This window comes from Ovis canadensis, chromosome 12 (genome assembly GCF_042477335.2).
Source record: "Ovis canadensis isolate MfBH-ARS-UI-01 breed Bighorn chromosome 12, ARS-UI_OviCan_v2, whole genome shotgun sequence".
NCBI lineage: Eukaryota > Metazoa > Chordata > Mammalia > Artiodactyla > Bovidae > Ovis > Ovis canadensis.
The window spans coordinates 40,628,490-40,655,321 of record NC_091256.1 but is presented as its reverse complement, the minus strand read 5'-3'; the positions used below and the strand labels follow the sequence as shown (position 1 = coordinate 40,655,321).

Below are 26,832 nucleotides of genomic sequence, written 5' to 3'. Positions count from 1 at the left end.
TTCTTGGGTAGAAAATCTCTTTTTATTTCAGAGGTTTTTAAAATCTCTTACCTTTAGTGCTCTGTAGTTTAACAAAGTGTACAGATGTGGATCTGATTTTATTTCTTCATATCTTTTATTTCAACAACTAGTTTTTTCCATTTTGGGACTTTATTTTTTTTCAGCTTTTTCTTATGCTTTAGATTTTTTAACATCTAATAATTTTAAACATACTTATTTTATGAAGTGGAACTGATAATTTTTTGAGGTCTGATTGTGGTGTGTGTTTGGATTTCTGGCTTTTGCTCATAAATGGAATGTTTCCTCATTTAGTTATATTATTGGATTCTGAACTCATCTTTTAGTGAATTTTTGTGTGTGAGAATTATATGAGGCCAAGTTTGAGCATGTATCCTCCAGGTAGTTTTGAATATGTTATGAGAAGCTTTCTAGGCGCCCCTAACCAGATGCCAGTGTTTTACCAGTTTCTTGGCTTGAGAATTTCTGAACCCCGGAAGTCCTGTGCATTAGAATCCCAAGTGGTGGGACTGTGTGACCTAAAAGTTACGAATTTCTAAAGGAGTAAATTTTTTTTCACATATGTCACTGTCTTTCTCTGCTGAATGGCAGATTTTGTAATTCACCTTTTTACTTACAATATACCCTTTAGGCCTGGAGAAGGGAATGGCTGCCCACTCCAGTATTTGTGCCAGGAGAATTCCATGGGCAGTGTAGTCTGGCGGGCTACAATTCTTGGGGTTACAAAGAGTCAGACATGACTAAGCGAATGGCTGACTGACTAACACACGCATGCATACGCACACCTCTTAGGATAAAGATTATATGGGGCAGACTTTTACTTCAAAACTCAAGTAAGCGCAGGATCTTTCCTTTTGACCTTATGTATATGTTAAAAGTCAAGTACCTAGAAAATGAAAACAATTTCCCAACTGCACTCCTGCTCTAATGCTTATTGCCCTGGTTTCTAATCATTTCTTGATTACATATATCTAAGAATGTCTCTTTATTTAAAGGCTCATTTATACATTTAGAAAATGTTTGTTATATTTTATCTAGTATTTTTAAGAGTTTTCAAGAATGTTCAAGTTACTTAATCTCAGTATTGCGAAAGAAGTCTGTTCTATAATTATTAAGAATGGTACTTTAGGAAATTCAGAGTATTAACCATTATTTTATCTTGAGAATGTTCATTTCTTGGTATGTTCTCTAAAAACATATAAAAAACTAATTTTCTTTTATTTTGGAATACCTTAAAAGATATGTGCCCAGGATCTGTTTTTAGCTGTTGTTTTCTAAGTTGTATCTACATTGCCATAATTGTATGTTCTCTGTTTAGACTCAGTGTTTTGAAGAATATTTTTCCCCTTTTATAATTTTTTAAATAAATAAATAGTTTGCAGGACATTATTAACATTTATTTAGTTAGATTATCATTAAAATGTTTTAAAATAATCTCCAAGCTGCTTATAATAGTAGCCAGGTTTTTTTCTATTTCTTTCCCCACATAATTAATGGTAAAACTTTCAAAGTTCCACTTAAAATATGGCAATGTTGGACAGATAATATCAAAAATAAGAATGTTCTAAAATAAATATTCAATTTGTGGTTCATGGCTGTGGTGTTCAAATCATATATCTTTACTGTAAGTGTAGTCAACTAAGTCACAGCTATAATAAACATTCTATAGTGTTGAAAATCTGGAGAACTTGTCGGTGTGGTAATTATATATATTTTAAGTTATATGGACAAGGAGACTAAATTCAGATAATGACAAAATTGAAGTTGTTATGAAATAGTGCTTATTGTGTTTCTATATAAAAATTTCTAACTAAAATAATTATTTATTTCTAATATATTATGGTTGATTACTAACAATGTGAACTTCTTCAGGTCCAATCCTCAGTGGCTGTTGGAACTCCAGATTATATCTCTCCTGAAATCCTTCAAGCCATGGAAGATGGAAAAGGCAGATATGGACCTGAGTGTGACTGGTGGTCTTTGGGGGTCTGTATGTATGAAATGCTTTATGGAGAAACACCATTTTATGCAGAATCTCTGGTGGAAACATATGGAAAAATCATGAATCACAAAGTTAGTATATTTTACTATTTTTCACATTAGTGTGGCAAATAATACACATAATAAAATTAAAATGTGATATTTAAAAAGAGAATAATTTTCCAAAAACAATAAATAATCTAATTTCTATGCTAGTAGGGAACATGACCAACATGAGTAATCAAAGTCCATAAATTATTTTTTTAATCTATAAATTGTATATAAAATTGATAGTCTTCATCTTGTAATTTATCAGAGATGCTAATAAGTAAGACAATTAAATGATCTCTCCAGTAGAGTAACAAAGATCATGAGCAGACAATTTATCATTACTACTATAGCAGAGACATTACTTTGCCAACTAAGGTCTGTCTAGTCAAGGCTATGGTTTTTCCTATGGTCATGTATGGATGTGAGAGTTGGACTGTGAAGAAGCCTGAGTGCCGAAGAATTGATGCTTTTGAACTCTGGTGTTGGAGAAGACTCTTGAGAGTCCCTTGGACTGCAAGGAGATCCAACCAGTCCATTCTGAAGGAGATCAGCCCTGGGATTTCTTTGGAAGGAATGATGCTAAAGCTGAAACTCCAGTACTTTGGCTACCTCATGCGAAGAGTTGACTCATTGGAAAAGACTTTGATGCTGGGAGGGATTGGGGGCAGGAGGAGAAGGGGACGACAGAGGATGAGATGGATGGATGGCATCACTGACTCGATGGACACAAGTCTGAGTGAACTCTGGGAATTGGTGTCGGACAGGGAGGCCTGGAGTGCTGTGATTCATGGGGTCACAGAGTCGGACACGACTGAGCAACTGAACTGAACTATAGTATAAGTGTAATCATGACTAGAATGCATTTAAAATTCTCGATCTTAATAATAATAGATAGATGAAATCCAAATTAAAATAAGAATGGTATACTTTTTCTCCCTGACAAATTGGCAAAGATGAAAAGAAAATAGTACTCTTTACTATAAATGATCCATTGAGAAGAACAGTGTTAGACATCATTGATAGGGGCGTAAATTGATATAATCTTTCTGTCAAGAAGTCTGTAAGTATTCATCAACAACCTTAGAAATAAATGGTTAAAACTTTTGGTTGAGCACCTTCAATACTAAGAATCTACCATAAGGAAATATTCACAGAACAAAGCTATATCTGTAAGAATACTTGTCCCAGTATTATTTATGATCATCAAACATTGGAAACAGTCCAGATACACAGCAGGAAAGAATAAAATTTTAATCCATTTAATACCAAATGAAATAGATTGTATGAGAGGAGGGAGACTCTGATTATCAGTCTCAGAAGATTATGAGTAATTGCAAAAACCTAGAATATGAAAAGGAATATCCCATAAAGGGAGTGGTAATCTGTTCTTTTTAATTTGTTGTGGTAGTACAGTTATAATTAATTGCTATATATAGTTGTTGTTAGTTGCTAAGTCATGTCCGACTGTTTTGTGTCCCCATGGACTGTAATCTGCCAGACTCCTCTGTCCATGGGATTTCCCAGCCAAGACTACTGGAGTGGGTTGCCATTTCCTTCTCCAGGGGATCTTCCTGACCCAGGAATTGAACCCAGGTCTCTTGCATCGCAAGCGGATTCTTTACTACTGAGCCACCAGGGAAGCCTCAAATACACATACACACACTCACAGGCACACACACACACGTTAGTTTTACAAAGTTGATGCTTTTCTGTCTGGCTGCAAAGTTATCAAGAGTTTGAAAACAAGAAATAGCTCCAAAGTTGTCAATAGCATGTAAAGCATTTCTGATAGAAGTCATTGTACTGTAACATGGTTGTTGAGAGCACAGATTCTGGAATCAGACAGTTTCAGTTCAAATCCTAGCTCTACCATTGATTATGTAACCTTTGGCAATTGTTTTAACTGTTTCTTTGTTTCCTTTTCTATAAAATTAGAGTAATACAGTGGCTCTGAGGATTAAATGGGCTAAACAAGTAACATACTTCTAGTAGTACATGTTATATTCTTTACAAATGTTTAGTATTAATCATTAGTTGTGTGACTTATATGAACGTTATCATATAATCAATATCATATTGATTATGATATAATTGTTATCATAAATCAATCACATATACTATTGATTATGTAAATTCTATTACATTTAGTGAATTCTTTTTATTTTGACAACATTTAAGGTGTTTTTACATTTAACTTATTCTTTCTGTAGTACATGTATGACTAGGTTACATATGAAAAGTTCTTTTACGAAAATGATCCTTTTAAATTTATTCTTGACTCTCCTTTAGTGTCAGTACTTCGTACCAGTACATATTTATTAGATATTTTAAAAAGTATATATGTTTTTAAGAAGGTCAGTGTTAGCTTCAACCTACTTAGGAAATTAGTGATTTATATTTTGTTTGTATTATTCTCTATTTAGGAGAGGTTTCAGTTTCCCCCGCAAGTGAGTGATGTGTCTGAAAATGCTAAGGATCTTATTCGAAGACTCATCTGTAGCAGAGAACATCGACTTGGTCAAAATGGAATAGAAGACTTTAAGAAGCACCCATTTTTCAATGGAATTGATTGGGATAATATTCAAAACTGTGAAGCACCTTATATTCCAGAAGTTAGTAGCCCAACAGATACGTCGAATTTTGATGTGGATGATGATTGTTTAAAGAATTCTGTGAGTATGATTGTTTAAAGAAGTTCTGTCTCTCTGCTTTTTTAAAAAAATATATGGTTATAAAGAAATTTTATAGGCCACCTTACCATTTATCACTTCAACAGCTGTCAAGGCACATGTAGACCTTGAAAAAGACTGCTTACTTACTGAAAGAGATCTGAAACAAGAGGGCAGAGCATCTCCTTGTTCCGCTCTGGCTGGGAACATATGTGTAGGGCAGTGCAAATTTTTCTTTGCTCTGTAAATATCTGAAAATAACTACAAAAGTATTTGTGAATATTGGTTTGGGATTACAAATAAAATTTAACAACTAGGCAAATTCACGTATATGGAATACATGAATAATGATTGTACTCTCAATATCCATCAGACTTTAAATCTTTCTTTTCTTTTTATTAGAATTCTACAGTAGCAGTGTTTCTGGTCTAAATTTTTTATCACTAAACGTCTAGACCAAACTTATCAGTGTTTGTAAATTGTTGACAGTGAATTTTTATAGCCCAGTCTGCAGGTTATAGTTATTCCTGTTTTACCGGATGTTTCTTCCTCCTTTAGGAAACGATGCCCCCACCAACACACACTGCCTTTTCTGGTCACCATCTGCCATTTGTTGGTTTTACATATACTAGTAGCTGGTAAGTTTGAAAAGTTAATGTGATTTGGATAATTTAAAGCAAATTAAAAATGAATTGAGGTTTTAAAACTATAATGCATAAGAGAACCTTGTAAGTAAAAAAAATTTTTTTAATAGCTTGAAGCTGCTTCTAGGAAAAGTTAGACATTATGAAGTGAATAAAACATATTAATATAAGAATCTTAACTCATTTTGGGGGGAGAAAAAATAGAACACAGAGAGAGCTCAGAATCTGTTAGCAATGGAACAGGAATTAGAAGTCTTAGGCTATCGAAGAAACATTTTCTAGGTTCCAAACATCAGTCTTTCAACCTATCGATCTTAGCCCTCTTTCCACTAACCCTCATTCTCCTTCTATCTTCTGTTTCCTTCTTGTGAAAGTGAAAGTCGCTCAGTCATGTCCAACTCTTTGTGACCCCATGGACTATACAGTCCATGGCATTCTTCAGGCCAGAATACTGGAGAGGATAGCATTTGCCTTCTTCAGGGTGTCTTCCCAACCCAGGGATCGAACACAGATCTCCTGTGTTGCAGGCGGATTCTTTACCAGCTGAAGCCACAAGGGAAGCCCTGTTTCCTCCTTACCATTCCTTGACTTTCACTGAGAATGGTTACAGTCACTCCTTGGGAGCTTCTCAGTTCCTGACCATCTCATTCTACAACGTTGGTCTTGCTAAGCTGCCATTCCTATTACAGCTCAGTTTTCTGCCTGTACCAGTGCAGTTCAGATTGTCTAGAGGAAAATATCTGAGTGTCTTACTGCTCTCACTTTAAGTTCATGATTACTAATCCCAAGTGCCCCTTATTGCTGCCTGGCAAATATGCTGCATTACCCTAGCGTATTCACTCTTCACTCTCCTAGGTAACTATTTCCTGCTTTATACTTTGCCTCTGAAACCTCTGTCGTTCTTACTCTTACCTGAATACCTTCCTTCCCCTTTCACAGAGAGATCGGAGCGATCAGCAGACGGCTTCCGCAGGCCGCATCATACATACCTCTAGACCCACACGCTCTTCTTCATGTGTATGGCCATGTGAGCTCCCTACCCAGTGCCCATCCCTTCTGTTCCTTCTTGCCTACTCTAGTGCGTTGCTGTTACATCATAAAATTTCCCCTGTGTGTAATTTGCATAGCAGATCATTTCCATCAGCTTACAAAATGTAGGTTTTTCTTTCATCTTAAAGCAAAATAGAAAAACTCTCTTAATCCAGCTTTCTTTACCTGCTACCAACCATTTTTATGCTCTTCAATACAGCAAAATTACTTCCAACTGTTGCCCTGGCTTTGTCCATTTTTCTCATCCTCTTCTTTCTTGGTACCATTCCAGTCAAGTTTGTGCTCCCGTCACTTGACACAAACTGATTTTTATCGATGTCACCGCTGGCCTCCCTGGCGCTAAGTTTGATGGTCATTTCTTTGGTCCTAGTCATCCTTATTTGCCTAGTCTCATCTCCTTGCCACAGCTCCTTCCCATTACAACACTTTCCAGGACACTTGCCTCATTTCTCCTTGTCTTTCTGGCCACTCCCACTCATTCTCCACATCCCTCCTAATTTCCTGTGGCTTGTGGCTTTGTCTTTGAATCTTTTCCATTTATGCTCTCTGATGCTCCCCTAGGTGGTATTTGCTGATGACTTCTAAAATGTATATTTCCAGCTGAAGCCTCTCTTCTACTTAAAATCTCTCTTACTCACCTACTTCAGATGTTCATAATGTCATTTCTTAAATTTCTCTGAACCTATCTGATTGATTCTGCTAAATGATAAGTCATAGTATGTCAGTCACCTGTGCAGGACCAATCCTCACTGCCCCTACCTCCAGTGGCTTCATATCTTAACGCCAGACAAAGTTCTTCTGAGATCCAACAAGGCTCACTTTACCTTTCTCATTTTGCTTCCTACTGCTCTTGTCCTTGCTCACTTTGCAGCCCCCCAGGTCTCCTTTCTGGCCTCTGAACATGCCAGAGAACTCTTACCTCAGGACTTTTGCACTTCTTTTTTTCTTGTATTAAGTTTATTTTATTGAAGTACACCTGATGGTGTGTTTGTACTTCTGTTCCATTTGCTGGGAATGTCTTTCCTCTCATATTACCTTGACAGGGCCACTTATTTTTTCTGGACTTTTTCAAGGTTACTTTCTGAGTGATGACTTTCCTGACCACTTTATCTACACTTTAATTTACTCCCCCTCAATACTTCATTTCAAAAGGCAGAAAGGGAAAATGAAGTTGCCTTCCTTTCCTGTTTTTTGTTTTCTTCCTAGCCTATTAACACTACCATGTACTGAGTATTTTCCTTGTTTGTTTGTCTCTGCCACTGGAATAAAAGCCTCTATATAGGCACATTTTGTCTGTTCTGTTCACTGCTGAGTGTCCAACACTTCAAATGTTTTTAATTAAATTGTATTGAGTTAAAGCATTTCACTTAAACATTTTTAATCAAAGTATATAGTTGATACACAAGTTACAGATATACAGTATACTAATTCACACTAGTTAAAGTTATACTCCATTTATAGTAATTATAAAATATTGGCTATATTCCTTGTGTTGGGCAGTGTATCTTTGCTTATGAAGCATTTAATATAAGTAGCTTATGAAAGCTATTTATAATTCCACAGAAGACCGTGGTTGGTGCTTTTGATTGCTGTTTCACTTAGGTGGTCACATTGTTTTAAGCTACCAGTAACCCTTCAGCAAGCTTCATTTTATAATTTATCGTTACTAGAATAAATTCAAGATAATTAGGACTAGTTAAGTTTTTATTTTCAAAAATGCTTCTAAGGAATTCTCTGCTGAACTTAGGACTTGGTGCTTCCAGTGCAAGTAGCCTGGGTTTGATCCCTGGTTGGGAAACTAAGATACTGAAAGCCATGTGGCACAGCCCCTGCTTCCAAAAGGTTGTTTATGGTGATTTTGGGAAAAAAAAAAAAAAAAAAGTATTTTGTAATCACTCCAGATGGCTAGTTTAAATAGATGTTCAGATCCATGTTTTAAATGAACAGTTTCAAAAGGTTATCTTTTCTCTTCAGACTTATTATTTCAATGTAAACCCATATTTTCCCTTTTTTTTTTTCTCCCAGTGTTCTTTCTGATCGGAGCTGTTTAAGAGTTACAGCTGGTCCCACGCCATTGGATCTCGATGTTAATGTGCAGAGGACTCTAGATAACAACTTAGCAACTGAAGCTTATGAAAGAAGAATTAAGCGCCTTGAGCAGGAAAAACTTGAACTTAGTAGAAAGCTTCAAGGTAAATATATTTTAAAGATAATGTTTTCCCTTTTTTGTGTTGGACTCACAGTGTAGAAGCTGTTTATTGTAAGTGATTGTTTTATCTTGAAAAGAACTTTTTTTTATTAAATGGAAAAATGAAATTTATGCAGAATACAGTATAAATATAGTATAATGCTGTGTTGCTGTGCTTAGTTGCTCAGTCATGTCCAACTCTTTGCAACTCTATGGGCTGTAGCCCACCAGGCTGCTTTGTCCATGGGGATGGACAAATCCCCATGGGGGATTTGACAAGAGTAGATTTGACAAGTCCAGACAAGAATACTGGAGTGGGTTGCCATGCCCTCCTCTAGGGGATCTTCCCAACCCAGGGATCGAACCCAGGTCTTCTGCATTGCACGCAGATTCTTTACCGTCTGAGCCACCAGGGAAGCTCCTACAGTTTAATACCACTCACATAAACTCACAAAACTAACAGTAAACAACAAAATAGCATTTGTTTCCCACAAGTACATATTTATGTATATGAATCTGTGGGAATAAATACCTCTGGGGAGTGGAAAGTAGTATTCAATACTACTAATGAAAATGGAGCCCATCTCATCCTATCAGTTCAGTTCAGTTCAGTCGCTCAGTCGTGTTCGACTTTTTGCAACCCCATGAATCGCAGCACACCAGGCCTCCCTGTCCATCACCAACTCCCGGAGTTCACTCAGACTCACGTCCATCGAGTCAGTGATGCCATCCAGCCATCTCATCCTCTGTCGTCCCCTTCTCCTCCTGCTCCCAATCCCTCCCAGCATCAAAGTCTTTTCCAATGAGTCAACTCTTCGCATGAGATGGCCAAAGTACTGGAGTTTCAGCTTTAGCATCAGTCCTTCCAAAGAAATCCCAGGGCTGATCTCCTTTAGAATGGACTGGTTGGATCTCCTTGCAGTCCAAGGGACTCTCAAGAGTCTTCTCCAACACCACAGTTCAAAAGCATCAATTCTTCGGCGCTCAACCTTCTTCACAGTCCAACTCTCACATCCATACGTGACCACAGGAAAAACCGTAGCCTTGACTAGACAGACCTTTGTTGGCAAAGTAATGTCTCTGCTTTTGAATATGCTGTCTAGGTTGGTCATAACTTTTCTTCCAGAGAGTAAGCGTCTTTTAATTTCATGGCTGCAGTCACCATCTGCAGTGATTTTGGAGCCCCCAAAAATAAAGTCTGACCCTGTTTCCACTGTTTCCCCATCTATTTCCCATGAAGTGATGGGACCAGATGCCATGATCTTCGTTTTCTGAATGTTGAGCTTTAGGCCAACTTTTTCACTCTCCTCTTTCACTTTCATCAAGAGGCTTTTTAGTTCCTCTTCACTTTCTGCCATAAGGGTGGTGTGATCTGCATAACACTTTATATAAGACTCCCTACCATATTTCCTCAGTCCTTAAATATTCTAGCTTCTAGCGAACTGTCATTCTCTACAGTGTGACTCCTGTTGTAATATTTGGTGATTTTAAAGTGCGTGTTAGTGAACCTTTTAATATTCTGACTTCTTTGTTGGTTCTTCACTTTCAGTGAGCTTGTTCTCCACCCTATCTCTACCACTCCTTCTGGTGGTAGTAAGACATATATTAGATTACAGTGTCTAAAATTCTTTATTAATCTCAATTTCAAGCAAACCTTCTGTATATTCCTGCTCATAATTTTCTAGTTAACTCTCTCTGGTGTCTTATGTGTTGTCCTTCAATTCCACCGTTACCTATAATTCTATCACCCTTTCCCTATTCCCCTTATACCCTCAGGTCTCATTCTTGGTAAATCTTAATTATACCCTTAGATACACTCTTAAATCTATTGCTCCTCTTTCTGTTAGTCACACTCCTTTGGCAGAACCCCAACCATGTTTAAATACTTTGCATTTAACTATGTGGCTAAAAGTTGCTTACTGAAAACACACAACATGCCAGCTAATCCCACTTGAAATTCCTGAAAACTAATCTCAAATTTACTAAGACCTTGATGCTGCCCAGCAATCCTACTTTTTTTCCTTAGTTCATTTCTCTTGACTGTGTTGCAAAATCCAATGATTATTTCCCGGTCTTCATCTTCTAGCCTATTAGAATATGACCCAGTTGATCATATCCCTCTCCTGATAGCACTTTTTCTTGGCTTTTGGAGCACTTTATCTCCTGGTTTTCTTTTTCTTAATAAACCAACTGTTTCCAGTCTCATTTGCTGATTTGTCCTGAACTCAGACCTTTCAAACATCTTTTTTCGTTTTCTTTATGTGTATACCCAGAAGTGGAATTGCTGTATCTTTAAGGTACATTTATTTTTGAATTTCTGAGGACCCTCCATATAGGTTTCCAGAGTCTATAAGGGTTCCCTTTTTACCACATCCTTACCTACACATGTTGTCTCTTCTTAGATATTTTAACAGGTGTGAGGTGATATCTCTCTGTGGTTTTGATTTGCATTTCTCAGATGATCAGTGATGTTAAGCATCTTTTCATGTGCCTTGTCGCTCATTTATAATGTTCTCTTTGCAGAAATGTCTGTTTAGTTTTTCTGCCCTTTTAGAAGTCAGCTTGCTTGCTTTGTTATAAAGTTGTATGAGTTCTATATATATATTTTGGATATTAACACTTTATCCAATGTACAGTTGCAAAATTTTTCTGCCATTCTGTATTTTTTTTCTTTTTTTGCTATACAGACACTCTTGAGTTCGATGTAGTCTACTGATTTTTTTCTTTTGTTGTATTCTTGACGACATATCCAAAAAAATCATTGCCAAGGCCAGTGTTAAGGAGCTTTTTTTTTTTCACTACATTTTCATCTGTGAAACATATGGTATTGGATCTTACAGAAGTCTTTGAAACATTTTGAGTTAATTTTTGTGAGGAGTATGAGTTAGAAGTCCATTTTCAGTGTTCTGCATGTGTTTCTCTGGTTTTCCCAGCACCATTTGTTGAAGAGACTGTCTTTTCCGCCTTAGGTTCTTGACTCCCTTGTCAAGCATCAGTTGACTGTATGTACTGGGATTTAACTCTGGGCTGTCTCCTCCATTGGTGTCTACGTCTGTTTTGTGCCAGTACACTACTATTTTTAACATTATGGCTTTGTAATATAGTTTGAAATCGGGATACTTCCAGGTTTGTTCTTTTTTCTCAAAATTGCTTTCAATATTCAGTGTTTTTCGTGATTCCACAAGCATTTAGGATTGTTTCTTCTATTTTATGAAGAATGCCTTTGGTATTTTGATACAAGTTGTATTGATTCTGTAGATGGGTTTGGTAGTATGTATATTTTACCAGTGTTAATTCTTCTGACCCATGAACCTGGGATGTCTTTCTGTTTGTATCTTCTTCAGTTTCTTTTAGCAAAGTCTTGTCATTTTTATTGTACATATCTTTCACATCCTTGGTTAAGTTTATTCCTGAGTATTTTCTTGCTTTTGATGCTATTATGAATGGAATAGTTTTCTTTATTTCTTTTTCAAATATTCATTATTAGTGTAAAGGAATGCAGCTAATTCCTATATGTTAATTTTGTATCCTACACTTTACCAAAATAGTTGAGTAGTTCCAACAGTTTTTTTTTTCGGTTGTCTCTTTGAGATTTATACCTATAAAATCACATTGACAAATACTGACAATTTTACTTCTTTATAATTTCAGTGCCTTTTATATATTTTTTCTTGCTTAATTGTTATAGCTAGGAATTTTAGTACTATATATTGAATAAGAATAATGAGAATGGCTATCCTTTTCTTGTTCTGGATCTCAGAGGAAAATCTTTCAGTTTTTCTCCATTGAGTATAAAGTTATCTGTGGGTTTGTTGTATATGGCCTTTACTGTGTTGTTGTGTTCCTTCTATACCCAACCTTTTAAGGGTTTTCATCATGAAAGGATGTTGTATTTTTTAAGATGCTTTTCCTGCATCTATTGAAGTGGTCATGTGATTTTTATATTTCAATTTATTGATGTGATGCATTACATTTATTGTTTGGTGTGTGTTGAGCCATTCTTGCATGCCAGGGAAAAATCTCATTTGATCATGGTGTATAATCCTTTTAATGTGTTCTTGAATTTGATTTGCTAATATTTTACCGAAAAACTTTACATCTATATTCTTCAGAGATATTGGTTAATATAGTTGGCCCTTGAACAACACAGGGGTGTGTGGCACAAGCCCGGTGCAGTCAAAAATCTGTGTATAACTTTACAGTTGTTCCTCTGTAACCATGGTTCTGCATCTGCAAATTCAACCAACTGGGGATCATGTAGTACATATTTACTGAAAAAATTTGGATATAAATGGGCCTGTGCAGTACAAAGTGGTGTTGCTCAAGGGACAACTGTGCCTTTCTTGTGGTCTCCTTGTCTGGTTTTGGTGTCAAGGTAATGCTGGCTTCGTAGAATGAGTTTGGAGGTGTTCCCTCCTCCTCAATATTTTGGAAAAGAGGAGGATTGATGTTAATTCTTCTTAAAATGACTGGTAAAATTCATCAAGGAAGCCATCTGGTCCTGAGATTTTCTTTCTGGGAGGTTTCTGATTATTGATTCAATCTCTTTACTCATTATTGGTCTGTTCAGATTTTCTAGTTTTTCATGATTCAGTCTTGGTCAGTTTTGTTTCTAGAAATCTGTTCATTTCTTCTAGGTTATGTAATTTCTTTGCATACAGTTATCCATAGTAGCCTCTTATGAGCCTCTGTATTCCTATAGCATCCCGTGTAATGTCTCCTTTTTCATTTCTAATTCTATTTAAATCTTCTCTCTCCTTTCTTAGTCTAGACGAAAGCTTTGTCACTTTTGTTTGTCTTTTCAAACAACCAGCTTTTAATTTGATTGATCCTTCCTGTAGTTTGTCTGGTCTATTTCATTCATTTCAGCCCTGAACTTTATATTTCCTTCCTTCTGCTAACTTTCCATTCAGTTCAGTCGTGTCTGACTCTTTGTGACCCCGTGGACTGCAGCAGGCCAGGCTTTTCTGTCCATCACCAACTCCTGGAGATTGTTGAGACTCATGTCCATCAAGTCAGTGATGCCATCCAAGGGCTTAATTTATTCTTATTTAATTCCTTGAGATGTAAAGTTAGGTTATTTGAGATATTTCTAATTTTTTAATATATGCATTTTTTTTGCAATAAACTTTCCTCTCAGAACTGCTTTGCTGCATCCCACAAATTTGATAATGTCGTATTTCCAATTTCATTAGTTTTGAGGTTTTTTTTCTCTTGATTTCTTCTTTCACCCATTGGTTGTTCAGAAGTATGTTGCTTAGTTTCCACATGTTTGTAGATCTTCTCACTTTCCTCTTTTTATCAATTTCTATTTTCATACCATTGTGACCAGCAAAGATAATTGGTGTGATTGCAGTCTTTTTATTTTTGTAAAGATATGTTTTTTGTCCTGTCATATGATCTGTTCTGGAGAATGTTCTGTGTGCACTTGAGAAGAATGTATATTCTGCTGCTGTTATATGCAATGTTCTGTACATGTTTGTTAAATCTATTTTTCTAAGATGGTTCATTTCCAACATTTCCTTGTTGATTTTCTGTTTGTACAATTTATCATTGCTGAGAGTGGCATACTGAAGTCCCCTACTATTATTCTGTTGTCTGTTTCTCTCCTAGGGTTTGTTAGTATTTAATATATTTTGGTGCTCTGCTGTTTGGAGCCTGTATATTTACAGTTGTTATATCTTCTTGATGTATTGACCCCTTTATCATTATAATGACCTTCTTTGTCTCTTTGTTACCCTTTGTGGCTGAAGTATATTTTGTCTGATTTAAGTATAGCTACACTCATTTTGTTTTGCTTTCTGAAATATTATCTTCCATCCCTTCACTTGGAGCTTATTTTTGTTGATAGAGCTGAAATGAGTCTCTTGTAGGCAGCATATAGTTGGAACTTGACTTTTTTTTCCAGTCATCCACTTTGTGCCATTCATTTGGTAAATTCAATCCATTCAATCCATTTAGGGTGATTATTGGTATGTAAGGACTTATTACTACCATTGATCTTTTGCTTTCTGGTTATTTTGTATCTCCATTGGGTTTTTTCTTCTTCTTTTCTTGTCTACCTTTGTAAGTTGATGATTTACAATGGTGATTTGCTCATTGTTCCCTTTTTTATGTGATGTCTCTCCTCTAAATTTTTGCTTTGTCTTTACCATGACATTTACATAAAATAACTAATTGATAAACTAGTCCTTTTTCTGCTGATAGCAACCCATCTTCACTCACCTATAGAGGTTTCATCAGTTTACATCTCTTATATTTTTGATGTCACAAATGATCACTTTTTATGCTGTGAATTTGCTACCAAATGATAGTAGCTATAGTAAGTTTTAAGGCTCTTTTCCTTTAACATTTATGCTATAATTGATTGTTTAACATACTATTCTAAAATACAGTTACAGTTTTCTAATTCTGACTGTATTTGTTACCTTGATCAGAGTCTTGCGTACTTTCATCTTTTTTGTTTCGGCTTGAAGGACTCCTTTCAGCATTTCTAGTGGTGGTGAACTCTCAGCTTTTATTTGTCTAGGAAAACCTTTATTTCTCTTTCATATCTGAAGAATAACTTTTCCAGGTACAGTATTCTTGACTAGGAGCTTTTATCTTTCAATACTTTGAGTATGTTATTGTGCTCTCTCCTGTAGAGTTTCTGCTGAGAAATCAGCTTATTACCTAATGGAGATCCTTTTGTAGGATACTTTCTTTTTTCCCCTGCTGCCTTTAAAATTCTTTCTTTAGTATTGACTTTTGACAGTTTTCATTATAATGTGTTGGAAAAGGTCTTTTTTCATTGGGACAGCAAGGTGTTCTATTAGCTTCATAGAATTGGATGTCCAGTTCTTTCTCCAGATTTGGGAAGTTCTCAGCTATTATTTCATCACATAAACTCTCTGCCCCGTCTCCATCTCTTCTCCTTCTGGAATACCCATTATTCTTATTTTTACTTTTTAAATGCAGTCTGATAACTCTTGTCCTAGTTCTCACTCCCCTTACGCCCAGATCGTCTCTCCATTCCTGTCCTCTGTATGGCTTATTCTTTCTTCCCTCTGACCTGTTCTGCTGCCAGTACTTTCTCACGCAGTGTTCCTCTCACTTACTGAGTTCTTCAGCTCCAGAGTTCTTGTTTTGTTCTTTTTTGTGATATCAGTCTCTCTAATAAGTGCTCTTTCTATTCATTAATTTTATTCCTGACTTCATTGAGTCGCCTTTCTGTGTTTTCTTGTCGCTTGTTGAATTTCTTCATAGTTGTCTTGAATTCTTTATCAGTTAGATTGCAGTATTCTGTATCTTTGAGACGGTTGCCTAGAAAATTGTCATTTTCCTTTTTGGATACTGTATTACGTGGGTTTTCATAGTGTTCCATGAAATGTGTCTCTGCCATAACATTGAAGTAGCAAACACCTTTCTTATTTAGGTAAGGTTAAAGGAAAGGCTGCCTACTCCAGTATTCTAGCCTGGAGAATTCCATGGACTATACGGTCCTGCTGCTGCTAAGTCGCTTCAGTCGTGTCCAACTCTGTTCGACCCCATAGACAGCAGCCCAGCGGGCTCCCCATCCCTGGGAGTCTCCAGGCAAGAAACCTGGAGTGGGTTGCCATTTCCTTCTCCAATGCATGAAAGTGAAAAGTGAAAGTGAAGTCGCTCAGTCATGTCCAACTCTTTGCGACCTCATGGACTGCAGCCTACCAGGCTCCTCCGTCCATGGGATTTTCCAGGCAAGAGTACTGGAGTGGGGTGCCATTGCCTTCTCCAAAAGGGGACGCTATGGCTGCATGTGGCTCCAATGGGGTCGCAAAGAGTCGGCCAGGACTAAGTGACTTTCACTTTCCTTCACCAGTGACAATCAGAAGCCTTTCTTTTGCTTTCCAAAAGGTGGCGCTATAGCACAAATTTTGGGTTTCTCTTCCCGGAGCTGACTCACCACTAGTTTGGAGTGTGTGCATGGTAAAAGCTGTTGGCAGAGTCTAGGAAGTGTATGCTTGGTACCTGGACCTTTTTGTGGAAGAACTCAGAGATTTGTGGACAGACAGCAAGAAATGCATTCCTTCATTTCTCTTTGCTTGCCTTCTTTCCTTTCGTACCCTCCCCTTCAGAAATCCTCCAGCTGTAGCCTCATCACAGCCCACTTTGCTCTCACTCATCACAGCCCACTTTGCACTCGCTCATCACTTTCACTTTCTACCTCCTCTGCTAGAGAGGTCACTGCTGCCAGTACCTTGGATCTGCAGCCTCCTCCAAGGTCCAGTCGACCCACTCTCAGATGTGAGTGCAGTGCAGAAGCACTTTTGTTCAGTTGTGGATATCCAATTAATTGTACATTGAAGTGGGGCGGAAAAAGGAATGACTCAGGGACCTGATACTGATGTCACTCAGTTTTGACTTTTAAACGGTGATATCCATAAAGTGGACAAGTATCCTAAGGTGTACTCCCTATAAATGTTTATATTAGTGTACCTTTATGTAACCTCCACCCCAGTCAGTATATAGAACATTTCTTGCATAGTGTAAAGTTCCATCATGCTCTCTTCCCAGTTTCTAACTTACAACTCTGAAGTAAACAGTATTCAGAATTTTTCAGCATTAATTTTACCTTTTCTTGAAGCCACACAGTATCTATATTCATACAGTATGCATGTTCATACAGTATATTGTCATTTGTGTCTATTTTTTGATAACACAGATTTCCATGTTATATGTAAATCAGTAGTTTGTCCTTTTTTAAAACTGCTGCTTAGTATAGTATTACATTGTACATAAATACTAAAATTATCCAATGTCTGGATTTTTCTGGCTTTTATTAAAAAATAAAACAGATTGGATGGCTTATAAACACCAGAAATTTATTTCTCCGAGGTCTGGAGGCTGAAGTCCAAGATCAAAGTGCCAGCATGGCCAAGGGAGGGTTTATAGCCAGTGCCTGCTTGCTCTGTCCTCACCTGAGGGAAATGGCTAGGGAGCCCTGAGTTCTTTTTTATAAGGCACTAATCCCATTTTTGAGGGCTCCACTCTTGTAACTATAACTTAAACACCTCCCAAAGCCCCACCTCCTTATTACATCATCTTTGAGTAGGATTTTAACGTAGGAATTTTTTGGGGGGACACAGATATTCAGACCATTTCATCCAAGCTGTTGTTGAACATTTGAGTTATTTCCAGATACTGACTGTTACAAACATGGTTTCTGTGAATGTTGTTATGTATTTCTTTTGATGGTCATATGTACTTATTTCTCTTGGATATCTGCCTAGCAGTAGGATTTCTGGATCATGGGATAGTGTATTTTCGGCTTTAGAAAGTATTGCAAAGAGTTTTCAAAAGTGATTAATTGCATCAATAGTTTCACTAATAATGAATGAGTTTCACTTACTGTATATTCCCATCAGAACTAGATATTGTCAGCTTTTCAAAATTTTAACCATTCTGATATCTGTATATTGGAGTTTTGCTATGATTTTAAATTTGTATTTTCCTTGTAGGTAATATCTTTAAATTTGTATTTTCCTTATAGGTAATATCTACAAGATAAGTTGAGTATCTGTTCATGTATTTACTGTCTATTTGACTATTGAATATTCAGTCAATATTCAACCCCATTTTTTTCCATTAGATCTTTACATGTCTTTTAAATAAGTTTTATTTTACCACTTCACAAACAGTATCAGACCCTTCTAACAGCCCTTTATGTCATTGTTTTATAGTTTACCTGTTTCTGTGTTGCAAACCTTTCAATACTTTTATTTTATTCTTGCTTTAAATATTTACTACTGATTTATTTTTAAAATATCTTTTTATTTACCCACATATTTACTCTTTTTGTATTCTTTATTTTCTCCCAGTGATCCATGTATCCATCCAGAACCTTTTTTTTTTAAGTCTGAAAAATTTCCTTTAGTGTTTCTTATGATTACATGTGTTGTGACTAAATCACTCAGATGTTGTTTGTCTGAGATGCCTCTATTTTACCTTCATTTTTGAAGAATATTTGCTGGTTTAGAATTCTAGCATGGAAGGTTTTTTTCTTTCAATGCTCTACAGATTTCATGGCATTGTTTTCTGATTTCCAGTATATTTGAAAAGTCAGCTGTTAGCCTTGGTTTCTTAAATATACTCCAGCTGTTTTTAAGTATTTCTCCTTCAATTTCAAGCAGGATGGCTATGATCTACCTGGTAAAGTTTCTTTGTATTAATGCAAATCGTGTTTGGGATTCACTGAGCTTCTGAATACTTGATAGATATCTTTCATCAATTTTAGAAAATTCTGTTCATAATCTCTGAATATTTCTTTTGCCCCATTCACAGTCTCCTCTCCTTCTGGGACTCCAGTTACATATATCTTAGACTGTGTCCCTTATTCCTTTTATTCTAAGTCTTATTTCTCCCATTCTTAGGTTTTTTGTGCTTAATCCCCTACTGACTTGCCTTTAGGTTCATTTGTCTTGTCATCTGCTATATCTGTTCTGATATGAAATCCATTCAATGAGTCTTAATTTCAGATAGTCTCTTTTAGTTCAGGAATATCCATTTGCTTTATTCTTACAGTTTTCAGTTCTCCACTGAAATTCCCCATTGTTTACTTTTTCATTTGTTTTCTTTAACATATTAATAATAGTTGTTTCAAAATCCTGACCACTAATTAAAACACCCAGAGAGAGGAATAGCTGCTGGGTAAACAGCCCTAACAGTGGTTGCATAGCAGATTTGTGTGCCTGTGAAGCCAGCTGGATAGGTTGTCTCTTTTGTTGTTAAAGTCACCAAAGATAATAATAAAAAGAGTTGTAATGAAAAGAAGGACAGTGGGTAACTATGATAAACAGGTAATGGGCATTTTAGAAGATCTGGGATTTATAGGAAGGACAGAGGTGGCAAAGAGGAACAAGGATACCTCCTGCACCTCCATACCCTGCAGTGTGGGGGTTGGAGAAGGAAAAAAGCGACTAACGTCCAGTGGATATTTTTATCCCTCCCCATTTTCTACTCTCAACTTAGAGGTCTTAAAATAAAGAAAAGATGTTTTTTAAAAATAATAATTACAGAATGTACCAATTTTTAACATGTTTTTGAACCCAAAGAAAAAGAAATGTGTAATAAATACTGGATGTGAAAGGTCATGATTGAATACACAATATGGTATATCTTACACCTTTAATTCAAATTAACAAATATTGACCACCATCATGTGAATATGATACTGTTCTCTATACCAATGATGAGTATAAATTAGAAAATCTCCATCTTCTGAAGGTCACAGTCCCTTGGAGTTTTAAATATATATAAATAAGTGATATATGTATATAAGTAATAGATTACATTAAACAATGTATGCATAAGATTAGTAATCTAAAGCAATCAGTACTGATTTGTGCTAACAAAAAATTATGGTGAGGTAGGAATTTATATTTGGGATCTTTCCATAAGCTGACAGAAGAACTATTTTAGGACCATTGCTTTTTTCCTACCTGTTTTGATGGTGTCTGGAAATATGCCCCACTAGATTTAATGCTTCTCTAGTACTTTTTATCTTTCAATGAGAACAACAAGTTAAAATAATTATCCCTATTTTAGCTAAGCTGATGAGCCAAGTCATCTGTAGGTGGGCCTTGACGTTTGGAAGGCCAGCTCTTCTACATATTTCGCATTAACATCTTTAAACCTCTCTTCATACCCCAGATTCAGGTTTTCATATGTCATCTGACATACATGTTGATGACAGTTTGTGCCAGGATGAAAGGGAACTGAATAGTCGACTCACTGGCAGAGTGTACCAACAGTATTTAAAACTGAAGACCACACATATTAGAAGGTAGATAGTTATAATTCTAGTGACATTATAACTCTAGAGGAGTTTTGTGACTTAATTTTAATCTGTTTACATGCTTTTTTTGTCAGTAGGTAGATGCTTTGATTGGTTGAATTAAATAAGGATTTCCCTAGAAAGAAATATATTGGCATTAGTTTTTCAATTTTAGAATGTGAGTATATTTCTCATTCTTTCTTTTTTTAAAGAGTCAACGCAGACTGTCCAGGCTCTGCAGTATTCAACTGCTGATGGTCCACTAACAGCAAGCAAAGATTTAGAAATAAAAAGCTTAAAAGAAGAAATTGAAAAACTAAGGAAACAAGTAAGAGGTAAATACCTATGATTCATTATTAATTCAGTTTAGTAGATATTTTTAAGTGTTTTATTCACACAAAAAAACATTTATTGAGTACCTGTTATGTGTTATGTGATGTGAGCTATATGCCAGTGAGGGAAAAGCAAACAAGAATGGCTCTGCTGTCAAGGGGCTCATGTTTTGGTCTTGCAAAAAGATAAAGAAATAGATTTTTGCAGTACATGGGCAAAGGTCAGAAGATAAAATAAACGCAGGTACATGGAGAGTGCACAAAGAGGAGCACCTTACCCAGATTTAAGTGAAAAAACATGACTTTTTGGGAAGACCTATCAGTTTGGAATAATTAGTTGAAACCTGTCTGGCAAAGCATTTAAATGAGTAGTTCATTTTTCAGTGTATTGCTGAAGTTAATTGAAATTAATTATGATAATTGTTGATATACCTATTATATCTATTCATCATTTATTCCATTCAATAAATATTTATGTACTAGGCATTATTTTATGTTCTTGGGATGCAGTACTAAACAAACCAATAAAAACTCTCACTGGAGTGGAGGGCAAACATGAGACGTGAAATAGTAACTATGCACCTTTGTGAATGACATGGTAGGCTGGAAGCTGATGAGCGCTTACAAATGAATACGGAGTGTGGGTCACAAGTCTAAGATGAAAAGTTCTATTGTTTTAAATACGGTAGTCCATGTGAGCAAAATATTGAGAAAGGTAAAGGGGATTAACCATACAGTTAAATGGGAAACACATAATCCAAGAAGACAGCTCAACCAGTGCAAAATCCCTACAGTCAAAAATATGCCTTGTGAGTTCAAATTAAACGTAAGAAGACAGCGTGGCTAGAGCAGAATGAGCAAGCAGGTGGAATGAGTGGAGATGAAGATAGAGAAATAAAGAGGTGAGGAGGGCTCATTGCCTGATCAATGGAGTCTTACTGACCTTTCAGTCTTTGGTTTGTTCTGTGAGTGAACATTTTCAGGATTTAAAGGCATCACATGATCTCAGTAAGTATAGGGGGAGAGAGAGAGTAGAGGGAAGAAAAAAGGTACCTTTTTAGCTAGGAAAGTCAGACCTCTCTAGAAAAGTGGTTTTAGGCCAAAACAAGTACAGAAAAGAAGGAATCTGACAGTGTCTTTTATAAAAAGGACTATTTAAAATACAATATTAAGACACAAGGAGACTTAAAATTTGAGCATAATTTATGCTGTTCTATTTTTTTAAGTAACTCTTTTGAGAAAGATATCTTCATCAAATTTCTGTAGGTTTATCTTTCTAAACATGAGTAAGATTTGGAATATGATAAATAGAAAAATTTACTTCGATGTCAACACCAAAACATTATGTAGCACTTAATATATTTGAGTTTTATGGCACTAAAAAAGCAGCAGAACACAAGACACCAGATAGTATGGCTACTAAAGTATCTTCAAAGAGGTGATACGGATTTGGAAAACTTATTTACATAAACTATCTCACTAATGGGCTTACCTGATGGCTCAGATGGTAAAGAATCTGCCTACAACTCGGGAGATCTGGGTTCAGTCCCTGGGTTGGGAAGATCCCCTGGAGGAGGGCACAGCAACCCGCTCCAGTATTCTTACCTGGAGAATCCCCATGGAGGAGCCTGGCGGGCTGCAGTCCATGGGGTGCGGAGTTGGACACGACTGAGCAACTAAGCATAGCACAGCGCATCTCACTAATATGTTCTAGGAGGGTTTTTTGGTTTTGTTAAGATTCCTTGGGGTTTTCTTTGCTGACCATTATGCGGCTGGAAATATGGGAACAATTTTCTTTTGCCCTTTCTGATTTGGGTGCTTTTTCTTTTCTTATTTTACTGGCTAGGACTTGTAGCACTTTGTTGCAGAAGATTGGTGAGAACAGACGTCCTGGTTTTCTTTCCAGTCTTAGGAGGAAAGCATTAAGTCTTTCACCTTTAAGTGTAATATTAGCTGTAGGATTTTTATAGATACTCTTTATCAAGCTTTTTATGTTATAAAAATTCTCCTCTATTTCTACATTTCTAAGGGTTTTTCATGAATGGATATTGAACTTTGTCAAATATATTTTTTGCATTGATTGATATAAGCATGTGTTTTTTCCCTTAGTTAACCTTTTACTGTGGTGAATTAAACTGGTTGATTTTGAAACATTAAATCAACTTTATATTCCTGGAATATATACATCCCTGGTTATGGTGTATGTTTATTTTTATAAATTCTATTTTCAGTATTGTGTTAAGGATTTTTTTAATCTGTATACATGAGAGATACTGGTCTTTGTTGTGTTTTTTCTCCTTTTTTATATTACCTTTGTCTGAGTTTTTAGTTTGCTTTTCCTTTTTTTGTTTTTTTTAAATGAAATATGATTGACATGTAACATTGTTAGTTTCAGATGCACAACATAAAAATTCAGTATTTGTATATGTTGTGAAATATTAAGTTTAGTTCAATTCCGTCACCTAGAAGTGAAGTGAAGTGAAGTCGCTCAGTCGTGTCCAACTCTTTGCGACCCCGTGGACTGTAGCCCACCAGGTTCCTCCGTCCATGGGATTCTCCAGGCAAGAATACTGGAGTGGGTTGCCATTTCCTTCTCCAGGGGAATCTTCCCAACCCAGGGATCGAACCTGGGTCTCCCGCATTGTAGGCAGACGCTTTAACCTCTGAGCTACCATCACCATACATAGTCTCAATTTTTTTTTTTATGGCGATGAGATAAGATCTATTCTGTTAGATAAGTCTGTTATTAACTTTGAAATATACTACTGCTGCTAAGTCACTTAAGTCATGTCCGACTCTGTGTGACCCCAGAGATGGCAGCCCACCAGGCTCCCCCATCCCTGGGATTCTCCAGGCAAGAACACTGGAGTGGGTTGCCATTTCCTTCTCCAATGCATGAAAGTGAAAAGTGAAAGTGAAGTCGCTCAGTCGTATCCAACTCTTAGCGACCCCATGGACAGCAGCCTACCAGTCTCCTCTATCCATGGGATTTTCCAGGCAAGAGTACTGGAGTGGGGTGCCATTGCCTTCTCCAGTATGGTATTATTTACTGTCTACAGTGTTTTATATACACTGTAGTGTATATACAGTGTTTTATATTACATCCCCAGTGTTTATTTATTATATAACTGGAAGTTTGTATCTTTCGACCATCTTCCCTCCTTTAATATACCCTGCACCCCTGTCTCTTAGAACCACCAGTATTCTTTTTATCCATGAGTTCAGTTTGCTGTTGTTTTAGATTCCAACTATAAGTGAGATTTTACCGTATTTGTCTTTCTCTGATTTATTTCAGTTAGCATAATGTGCTCAAGGTCCAATTCATATTGTTACAAATGGCAAAATTTCTTTTATTTTTTATAACTGAAAAATATTTTGTTGTACATACACACACACACACACATTTTATCAATTCATCCATCAGTGGGCACTTAGTTTGCTTCTGTGTCTTGGCTACTTTAAATAATGCTGTAATGAATATGAGAGTGCACACATCTTTTTAAGTCAGTGTTTTTGTTTCATTCTGATAAATACCCAGAAGTAGTATTGCTGGATCATATGGTAGTTCCATTTTTAGTTTTTTGAAGACTCTCCATACTGTTTACTGTAGTAGGAGCCCCAATTTACATTTCCACCAGTATTGCAAAAGGGTTCCCTTTTCCCCACATTTTTGCCAACACTTTTTATTTCTTATCTTTTAGAGACAGCCGTTCTGACAGGTGTGAGATAATTTTTCACTGTGATTAGATTTACATTTCCGTGATAATTGGTGATGTTGAACACCTTTTCATGTTGGCTATCTGTATGTCTTTTTTTCAGAAAAATGTTTCTAGCTCCTCTGCCCCTTTTTGGATGGGATTATTTGTCTCTATTAACTTGTTGACCTTAAAAATAAAAGTCAGTTATTTTTCCAGAAAAAATAATGGTTTTATTTGGGAATACCAGAAAATTGCAATAGGGCAAGCAAGCCACAGCAAAATCCATAGGCAAGTCTAACAAAATAGAGGAACATTATTTTATAGAGAAAAATGAGAAAGTTGAGAAAGATTGTTTTGAATGGAAGTTCATTGGAGAAAAGTGAGAGTTTAGGGTGATGATGGTTTCTCATTGGCTGAGTTGATTTTTTCGTAGGAGATGTGATATACTGTCTTTCCTGTTGGGGCCTGTAATTGATGCTTCCTCTCTTGGGGTCTATAATTGACAGTTCTTTCTGTAATTGATATAGAGAGGTCTGTGTTGAGTTTCCCCCATCTGGCCTCCCAACTCCATTTCAGTGAAGCTTCTATTGATTTTCACAGACATCTTGTCAGATATTTGATTTGCAAACATTTTCTCCCATCCTGTATGTTGCATTTTATTTTTTTTTATGGTTTCCTTTGCTGTGCAGAAGCTTTCTAGTTTGATATAGTCTCATTTATTGATTTTTGCTTTTGGCTGTGGTGTCAACGTAATTGTATTGCTGGCCTCGTAAAATGAGTTTGAGATTACTCCTTTTATTTTTTGAAAGAGGTTAAGAAGAATTGACATTGATTCTTATTAAAGTGTCTGGTAGAACTCACCAGTAAAGTCATCAAGTCCTAGATTTTTCTTTGTTGGGACGATTTTGATTACTAATTCAGGATTCTTACTCTAGTGGCTTAAACTGTAAAGCTAGATGTCTTGAGTTTTGTTTTGTTTTGCTGTGTTTAATGCTGTGAACTTCCTTCTTAGAATTGCTTTTGCTGCATTCCATAAGTTTTGATACATTTTTTCTATTTTGATTTGTTTCCAGATTTTTTTTTGAAGTTCCTCTTTTAATTTCTTTTTGACCCACTGGTTACTCAGGAATGTGTTACTTTCCACATTTTGCGAATTTTTCCAGTTTTTCTTTTTACTAATTTCTAGTGTCATATACCTTTGTGGTTGGAAAAAGTCGGTGGTATGATTTCAGTCTTTCTAAATTTGTTAAGACTTGTTGTGTAACCTAACTTGATGTACCCCGAAGAAATGTTCCATGTGTTTGAGAAGACTGTATATGTGCTGCTGTTGGTTGGAATTTTTTGGTTAGGTCCCAGTGGTCTGAAATATAAGCCGTGTCCAGTGTTTCCTCACTGATTTTCTGTCTAAATAATGTATCCATGGTTGAAAGTAGAGTATTGAAGTCCCTTACTGTTATTCTATTGTCTATTTCTCCCTTCAGATCTATGTATTTGCCTAATATATTTAGGCACTACAATACTGGGGTCATGAAAACTTATAATTATTGTATCCTGTTTATGAGTTGACCCCTTTATTATTATATAATGACTTTTTCGTTTCTTGTTACTGTTTTTGACTTATCCTCCATTTTGTCTGACGAAAGTGTGGCTACCCTTGTTCTCTTTCAGTTTCCATTTGCACGGAATACCTTTTTCCATTCCTTCATTTTGAGCCTGTGTGTGTCTCATAGGCAGCAGGTAGTTGGGTGTTGGTTTTTAATCCACTCAGTCATGTGAGTCTTTATTGGAGAGTATAATCCATTTATATATAAAGTAATTATTGAGTGAAGTGAAGTCGCTCAGTCATGTCCAACTCTTTGCGACCCCATGGACTGTAGCCTCCAAGGAATTTTCCATGGAATTTTCCAGGCAAGAGTACAGGAGTGGGTTGCTATTTCCTTCCCCAGGGGATCTTCCCAACCCAGGGACCTGGGCCTCCGGCATTGCAGGCAGATGCTTTACCGTCTTAGCCACCAGGGAAGCCCCAAACTTAGTCCTAACTGTCAGGCGAGTGTATGTTCCTTGGTTCTGTCTCGCCCACAACAAAGATTTGGAGCGACTGACATTAAAGTGCTCAGCGTGTCACAGCTCTCGGGTCTTGGACAAACCGTGTTATAGCTCTTAGACAAATCAGTGTTACAGCTCTATTTTATTTAGAAGATAGCAGGAGAATCCATCCTCGAAGCATGAGGACATGCCAACCCAAAGACACGAAGAGAAGGGAGTGGAGGAGCGCACCATTACGCGCGCGAGAGAGAAAGAGCACACGCTGGCAAGAGCGGAGTGGAGGAGGGGAGAGGGAGAGAAAGGAGAGTGTAATCCATTTATATCTAAAGTAATTATTGAGTAGGTATGGATTTACTAATGTCATC

General features: G+C 36.5%; 1 protein-coding gene across 12 annotated transcripts in view; it reads left to right on the top strand.

Annotated features, from left to right (window-relative positions):
* CDC42BPA (CDC42 binding protein kinase alpha) overlaps nt 1-26,832 on the top strand; it is a 304,528-nt gene that overhangs the window by 159,845 nt on the left and 117,851 nt on the right. For all 12 annotated transcript variants that reach the window (XM_069545455.2, XM_069545451.2, XM_069545454.2 and 9 more), the window contains exons 7-11: nt 1,891-2,091; nt 4,473-4,721; nt 5,277-5,356; nt 8,438-8,604; nt 20,604-20,726. In XM_069545455.2, coding sequence (XP_069401556.1) covers nt 1,891-2,091; nt 4,473-4,721; nt 5,277-5,356; nt 8,438-8,604; nt 20,604-20,726 — 820 coding nt within the window. The remainder of the gene's footprint in view (nt 1-1,890; nt 2,092-4,472; nt 4,722-5,276; nt 5,357-8,437; nt 8,605-20,603; nt 20,727-26,832) is intronic.